Below are 8,955 nucleotides of genomic sequence, written 5' to 3' on the forward strand. Positions count from 1 at the left end.
CGATAAACCCTTCAGGCGCATTGACCTTATGTTAAACAAATTTTGCATAACAATCTAACGTTTAAAAGTGCTTTGGACGAAGAACATTACTCTTGGAAAAATGACTTAGGAAATTCCTTCGTACACACACACACATATTCAACCCCCCCCCCCCCTTCTATGTGTTTTTTTGCTAACTTCAGTCGAGTTGGTCACGGGCGCGTGACTAGTAAGTCACAGCTGTGACCTTTTCTGTCTTGTTTCTTCTTCTTGCTTTTGAGACAATTATGGACCTAACCCTCTACTCACGGTCGTAACCTTCTCTAATCACGGTTGTGATTATTTTTTTTTCTGAGTTGTCTTTTTCTCCTTTTTTTTGTCTTTCTTAATAGATATTCAATGAAAATTTATATTTTTTCTTAATATATGCAAATAAAAAAATATTAAAAAAAGCGTAATAAGAATAAAAAGAAAAACCAAATTTAAAAAAAATCTTATAATGAGTATGTTATATAATACATGAATGTACTTTTAATTAATAAAATCTTAAAACTAAAACATGATAGAAATACAAAACATTAAGCAAAAACTTTGACAAACAGACAGCCAACCTTTGTTGTTCCGGATCAAATGCCTTTAATTTAAACCAATCTAATTAAGACTACATGTCGACTAGCGAAAAAAAAAACGGTTGGTGGGTAAAGAAGGGGTCATGAATCATGATCAACTAAGTATAGTATAGAGGAATTTTAAAAAATATATTAAAATAGATGCATTTATATTAAATATTAATGTTGAGAGTACTTTGATAAATATGTGATTAATAATTAGTTTGAATGAGCATAGCTATTTTATTAGAAGACATCTAAGTGTTTTAATTAGAAGGACCAGTATAGATAAATTATAAAAGACAGAATTGAGAATTAAAGAATGGTCCTGCTGGAGTATTTTAAGGGCGCTAATCAAATAAACAATATACAAAAGTTTTTTTATTATTAAAATTAGAAATATTAAATATTATATCTTCTCATAAAAATATAACTTTTTCATTTCTAGATCTTAACCATAAATGTAAAGGCATTTAACTTTTGATTGGTAATTAAAGTTCTAAAGGAAAACAAGGGTGGGCAAAATAGATATATAGACCATTAAGGTATATATATATATCATTCTCTATTGTGTGAGGAGAATAGTTTGTATTTTCTATTTTTAAACATAACTAATGTAAAATTTTTAATAAATTTTTAATTTAAAATATTATTTTATAAATATATTATAAATGATAAAAAAAATATATTTAATCATTGTTAGTTTGCCCACAATTTAACCATGAAAAGATTAATATACTATATAAATCAATACTTTACTAGTTCATTCACCGTTCAATTCTCTCTTACCTTTGCATTTGGTATACTTGAGAATTATTTTATTTTTTTTCATTTGGTATTCAGTTCTTTCATTTCCATAAATATTATCAAGTTTCTTTTCTTCTTCACAGATAGAAAATAATATGGCACGTACGTAGTAATGCAATGCTTGGATTATAAATCTAAAATACATGATAATTGCTAAATAACTTTTTTAGTCATATTTTATTTAATTAGTTTAATTTAATCTACTACAAAAAATATTATATATAATGACATACAAAAAGTGTCACTATAAAATATGTGTTACATACAAAAATCCTAAATCCTAAATTTTAAACAATTTTTTAATAGTGATTCCTTTATTATTACAACCTTCAATTAATTGTACACTTATAATATTTTAAGAATAATATATATATATATATATATATATATATATATATATATCTTTTAATAATCACATTTAATGTTCACATTTATTAAACTATTATACTCTTTCATAATTAAAAAATTAAGATTTTTTAATAATTAACATTCTCTTATAATAATCACCCACATTATTATCTTTTACCTTAGTTTTAAAGTAAATACTAAAAAACACATAAATCTCTTTTTCTCCTAATTTAAACCATTGACAATAACTTCTTGTGCACGTAATACAATATAAAAAAAGACATATATTACTATATTTATACATGAAAATAACATCATTAATCGACATTACATAAAATAAAAAAATAAAAAAAGCATTACATCATTTTAAAAATTAAGAGATCAAATTAAAATTTTAATAATAAAATGACTAAATTAAATTATTTAAATAAAAAAGATGACAAAAAGAAAAGAATGATTTAGCTTAAATAATAAGCAAACTACAAGGTGACATATTATAAACAAAGATATTTGAACATAACCTCTTCATCTTGTTATTATTTGTATTTACTTGCCATACCAAACAAATAGTATTCTTTCAACAAAGTGCGTGACTCTCACATACTCCTCATTAAAGCACACTTTTTTCTTTTTCTCACTAATTGACTGTGGCGGCAGGACAATAAAAAATAAAAAAATAAAAATAAAAATAAATAAAAAAAGGAGGAAAAAAATTGTCCAAATTCCCTCCAAAACCAAAATACAAAAGAAAACTAACTATACAGCATTCATGTCCTTATTTGGTTGACATGCATGGAAAAACTCAGTGAGAGGTTTTGCTCATAGAAAAATTAATACATGGTCACGCATTCATAGTCACAACTAATTTTCACATAATACATAACCAAAATTACCAAAATTCAGTTATGTCTTGGGTGAAAATTGATGAGTACCATGATATTTTTCGACCATGTAATAATTTCTCGTACGTGTAAACTCCAATTAAAAATTAATTGTGGTAGTGAAAGAGAGTATATGCTATTAGATATGCCTCCAAGGTCTTTCAGCTAGGCTCACACATTCACTGTGCCTATAACAATCCACAAGATGATCAATGGTCAATCCTGCAGCTTGCATAAAAGAGTGCACTATGACTGGACCCACGAACCGAAATCCACGCTTTACCAAGTCCTTGCTAAGGGCTTCTGCTTTTGGACTCCTCAATGGGACATTTCTTGGGTATCTGTATCTGTTTATTATTGGTTTATGATTTACATAACCCCATATGTAACTACTGAATGATCCACATTCTTTAACAACCTGTGTGGATAAAGAGCAAGCATCAACTAACTTTGTTGGCTACCATGAAATTGAAAAATACAATATTGAAAATTCATGGATGGCTAATGATCCTCTTTTTTATGCTCACTTTCTAACACTTTCTTTATTATTTATTGAAATTTATTAGAAATTATATTATTTTTAGGTATTGTATCTTATTTAATAAATGCTTCCTGATTCAGTAATTAGATCAATCGAAATTTGTAATTTTTAATAAAAAATAATGAAAATACTAATAAGAAAGTGTTTGAGAGAGTGTGGTTAATATTTCTCTTTAAAACTTGAATATATAATGGTGGATTGTGTAGTTACCTTTGTTATGCATTTGGCATTGTCTACTATGCACATAACTCTGCTATCAGCTAAAGAAAGTGCTTTGTTTGATGCAATCTCCATGATTTCCTTTTCCTCCATTTTGGCAACGGTATTGACATCAAATCCAGAGAAAACTTCTCTGTGTAAAAACATTCCTTGTATTAATTTGATTAGGAACAAAACAAAATGTATAGAATATTAAAAGTAGAATTTATCACACGATGTTACCTAAGAGTTTCCTTTCTTTTCAGAATTTCTGTCCAATTGTAGTCCATCAGCAATCCAGACATTGCAAGCAGCTCAAACAATTTGCTGTTTCATGATTTACCCAATCAAAACAGTTCCCATCAATATGAAAAGTAAACCACGCTACTATCAATTATACTAATTATTAGTAATTTTGTTTTTACACAATGATGATACCGAAGTAAAAATCTAGAATCTCTTATATATTACCTCAATTCCCCCAAGTTTACTACTGGGAATATGTGTTTATACCGATTATTATTATAAGATAACTTTATTCAATTAAAAAACCTTTGTTAAAACTATTCAAGTATAATTGTGAATAAGTTAGATATTTAATTATCATATTTTAGTCACTCAAATTTAACATAAATTTATTTTTAATTTTTTAAATTTAAAGTTGATTTTTTTAATTCCTGTAATTTAAAAAAAATCTTATTTTAATTCTTATATTCAAACTTTATTAAAAAATTCATCAAATATTATCACATAAAATTTACTTAGTAATATTTTTATTAGTAAAAATATTATATTAAACTTAATCAATGATGCATAAATATTTCAATCTATTTCTTTCAATTATATTATTGATGACCTACGAAACTTAAATAAAATTTTTAAAAATTATAGAATAAAAACAAAAAATTTATATTTAATGAATAACATATAAATTTATCCTAAATTTGAGATATTAAAAATATAATTAGATCTATAAAGTATTATGGATGAACAAATATATATTTAAATCTATAAAGTATTATGGATAAACAAATACTTATAAATTTGTTGTCTTTTTAAAGTGATAAAATTTATCACAAATAAAACTCATGAATTGAAATGAAGGGAATACTCTTCGGTACTTGGAACTTACTTGTCATCATAAGCTGGAACTCCCCAGCATTCATCATGAAATTCTACGTAAGCTTTATCTGCATAAGATCCATAGATCAGTTTTGTGTGGAATTGGATACTTCCACAAACTATGAGGGGTAGGTACACAATCCTATGTTTTGGACCATTTTAAAAAGGTTAAGGTTGGACCAGGTATTTATACAACCGTTGTATGCTTGGCTAGTATGATTGCTTAATCTTATCTTTAAATATAAATACTACTGAAAGTCAACTGATACATTAACTAGAAGTAGGTAGAACCTTTAAAATGTGGAGGAAAATAATTCCAAACTGTAGAGCTATGACATCTGGTACGATTTTCCATTAGTTTTATATTTATTGTCGATAACAAGATAATTAATTCAAACACATACCAATATTTGGATAGTTTGCGACATTTAATATATGGGCTAAGTAAGTTGGTGTTTTACACTTCAACTACCCAACTAAAATAAAAATCTCGTGATGTGATTGGCCATAGTGATGCAATTTGAATCAGCTTTAACAGTAACAGCAATTAGGTTATGCAGCACAAACTAAGCAAATTATTTGGCATGATTTTACATTCGAGCTATGAGGGGCATTGATATGAAGTGAAAACAACCTATTCTACTGAATTATTAAATCTTTGTTACAGAAATAGAAGCTTTAGGTAGAAAGACTTGCTTTCAAGATTAAATACTTTACTTTACTTTTCCCCCATGAAATAAGCATATATAAATCCCTAAACAAAATAGCTGAACAGTTTAGCCTATCAGTGATAGGATCATGCTTTAAAAAAACAGAAAATGTTAATCACTAGTTTTCTGTTGAGAATGTCTCTACCGTGTTTCTTAACTCGTGTTTGAAAAAACTTTTCAATAAATTTGTAAAAAATAAATAAATAAAGTGATTAGAGTTTTTCCTCTAAACTAAAATCTACTTTTGTAGAAATTCTATCGTCCAATCCATCTTTTTCAAAAGTTAATAAGATAGATAAGTTAATTTTTTAACTTATGACATAAACATGATGCATTTTACTTTTTTATAATTTTCTCTAAAAGTACTTATAAACAAATATCAAACAAACCTTATCACTTAGCAACAACCATAGTCATAGTTTAAATGCAAGAAAACAAAATTAAATCAAAATTTGCAAAATAATAAAAATAATAATTCTATATATAATAGTAATACTGACATTGAAACTTAAAATTTCATGCAAACTACTCAAATTCATAGCAAGGTCTGCCCTGCTGCTAGACTTGCAAAAAAATTTTAAATAAATAAAGGTATTGGAAATGAAATTTTTGATCATACCACTGTTCTTTGTGATCCAGTTACATCTTCTGAATTCCCCAGGCTCAGTGGTGGGTGATGGACTTGGTGGTGATTGGTGTTGCTGAAGAGGTTTAGTAGCTATTGTAGGTTCCCTTCTATCACGTGGTGAAATCAAACGCAGTGCCAGCGAAATCTTTTCATCCAGTGGAGTCAAAGAATCAGCTTGTGAAGAGTCATTTGAGTTCTGTGACAAAGATAAGGATATTGAAGATAAAGACAAAGATGAAGTGCTTTTCTGAAGTGCAATAGGGTACACTTTCTTCATGTTCCTCGTAAAAAAACTGTGGTTCAACGTTTTCTGTGTCTCTTTCACACTTCTGCTCTTCTCCAAAGCATGTCTTCGTACATTATTCGTTTTAGACATAGTGGAGAAGATAAAATAAAAAATAAAAAATATTAGTGATAAAGTGGGTTGGGAATGAATGAGAATCATAAAAATATGGGGTGTTTTAAAGGGTCTAAGTTGGTTGTTGAAATGTGATTTTCATGCACAAGAAATATTTTTGGTTCTTAGTTTTGAAGCAATATTTGATTATGAGCTCGTAGCATTCGCAACACAATTTCTTGATAAGGATACTTTTTTGTCCTTGGTCCACACAAACATGTCTACCAAATGTTTGAGATTTCAATGTTTTTAAATGTAAACCAACACCGAAAAATGTAGATACCAAAAATCCTTTGATCTATTCTTCTTGGGTACATATTTGATTGCATTCTCAATTATAGGCAGATTAAGATTGAGGTTACCATGATTTTATAGTCAAACAATGTATTTAGCCTAATTTTTTGCGGCGTCTCTTATGATCAATCATCAAACATATCGCAACCAAATAAAAATATTAAACATATTAAAAAGTGTTTAACCGATAAGTCTTACGTGAATGATAAACATTAAATCTTAAGTGAATAATTGTAGATATTAAAAAATAAAAGTCTTGTAACTTTTTAACTTATTAATTATAAGACCGTTAATTTTCCTAAAAAGATCATATAACTGATAGTTAAATATATGGTTAATGGTTTAAGATAGGGGTGGGCAACGGGCGGGTTCAGTCGGGTTCGGGTGAAAAATGTTCAACCCGTTGTAAATCGACTTTAAAAAAATGTGACCCATGTCTGACCAACTGAGCTTTTGGTTTGAAGCGGTTCGGGTTGCAACGGATTCGGATTAGGGAGGGTGGGTACAATCGGGTTTGAGATTTTTTGTGGACCAAGTTATTTTAACGAAGGTGAAACTTAAAACGGTAAAAAAAAATATTTTTAAAATAGTGTACAAAAATAGAATGAAGGTAACAATAGATGATGTAAGTAGATTCGTAGATGAAACATTTACAAACTAAAGAAGAAAAAATAAAAGATAACAAAATTCATAGTTGTTACATGCAAAAGAAATCTAAAGTTAGATTACAAAATCTATAAGAAACCACTGTCGTACAAGTTGTACTCAAAATGGAGATAGGAAGATGGAAAAGAAAGATAAAGAAAGAAACAAAAAGAAAAATCTAAAAATAGACTAGTGTGTTGAGAAATTGAATAAGGAAGGAGAAGACAAAAGAAATATTTAGGTTATGAGAAAAAGAAAAAGAAAAGTTACAAATTGATGACTATATTATACTTGAAATAAAGACTTTTGAATTTGGACCATTGTTGTTTAGTCATACAAAAGTAATAAAAATCTAAATTTATCTCATTTTCGGTTGGGTTCGGTTTTTAACGGGTTTAAAAATTTAAAACTGAACCCGCCTAATATAACCTGTATAAAATCAAAATTTTAACCCGATTTACCCGTAAAACCCGCCCGAATCCACCCAAAAGTAATATTTTTTATCGGATTTTTCAGGTTTGGTTCGGGTCTCAGTTTTATGCTCACCCCTAGTTTAAGATTATTTCTTATAAGAAAAGTATCAAGTGATAGAGCTATTTTCATTTGAAAGTAAAAAAAAAGCAATTATATATCAATAATCAAATCTCATAAGAAAAGGGGTTACAATTTAACTCAATCTTATAAAACTACCTTGTTCTTAAAATAATAAATATGAGCCTAACTCAATTTTATAAAATTAGGTTTGTAAGATGAAAATTACTTCAATTTATATACATTATTTTAGTCATCTCAATAATTGATGTGAGATCTTTGACACACCTCTCACGTTTTGATAATTAAATCACTACAAGAAAAATGCTAATTTTCGACGGAAAAGGGTAAATTTCCAACGGATTTTTTTTTCTCGACAGATTTAAATCTGTCGAAAAAAGTGGCATCGGAAAAAAAATCCGTCGGAATTTTCTTTCGAAAAATTCCATCAAAAATTATATTTTTTAAATTTTAATAAATTTATTAATGTAACAGTCCTCATATTTGGCCTCTCAAGGGCTTTACTTCACAACATTTCATTTTTAAGCATGTTTTATCCTTACTTGTGCAATTTCTGGGAAACTTCCCAAAAGGTCACCCATCACAATACTACTCCAGGTCAAGCACGTTTAACTGTGAAGTTCTGATGAGTAAGCTACCGAAATGTATATGTATGTTGTCAGTATAACTTGTACAAATTAATTCATTTAGGTCATCCTCAAATATACAATCTCATACTTGTACTATAATAATAATATATAATAATTTTATATTACGAATAATAATAATAATAATATATTCAATTATTCTTTATTTATATATACTTACTTTTATAATTAACATCTACTTATTTCTATTTAAAATTATAATTTAAATTATTTAATTTTATAATTTATAAAATTATAAATATTTATTTATTACATACTTATAAATTAAATTTTAACATTTTAAATAAATTATTAATTAATTTAATATATTTATTTACCTTAAATCAAACATATAAAATTTAAAAAATGTATTTATCCTTGTTTTATTTTCTAATTATCAACCATTAATAAAATACTAACTTAAAATCTTATCTAATTATATCATAATATTCTCATATCAAATTTAAAACTAAATATTAGTTATACAAACATATTAAGATCATATAGTAAATTGTCAATAAGATTTTAGTTAATTAAATAATTTAAAATAATTAATGTTTCAATTATATTATTAATTAGCAAATAATTTATTCCAAAGCTAATTAAATTTTTTTTATAT

At 26.9% G+C, this 8,955-nt stretch overlaps 1 protein-coding gene across 1 annotated transcript; it reads right to left on the reverse strand.

Annotated features, from left to right (window-relative positions):
* Positions 1-2,251: 2,251 nt before the first annotated feature.
* Positions 2,252-6,265, reverse strand: LOC109790156 (uncharacterized). The gene is made up of 5 exons (XM_020349271.3): positions 5,814-6,265; positions 4,495-4,552; positions 3,606-3,689; positions 3,375-3,516; positions 2,252-3,041 (listed from the first exon to the last, which is right to left on the reverse strand). Exons 1-5 carry the CDS (start codon positions 6,196-6,198, stop codon positions 2,763-2,765), a joined length of 948 nt encoding a protein of 315 aa, XP_020204860.1. The 5' UTR covers positions 6,199-6,265; the 3' UTR covers positions 2,252-2,762.
* Between the last annotated feature and the right edge of the window lie 2,690 nt (positions 6,266-8,955).

This window comes from Cajanus cajan, chromosome 11 (genome assembly GCF_000230855.2).
Source record: "Cajanus cajan strain Asha chromosome 11, NIPB_CcT2T_4, whole genome shotgun sequence".
In the NCBI taxonomy this organism is placed as follows: Eukaryota; Viridiplantae; Streptophyta; class Magnoliopsida; order Fabales; family Fabaceae; genus Cajanus; species Cajanus cajan.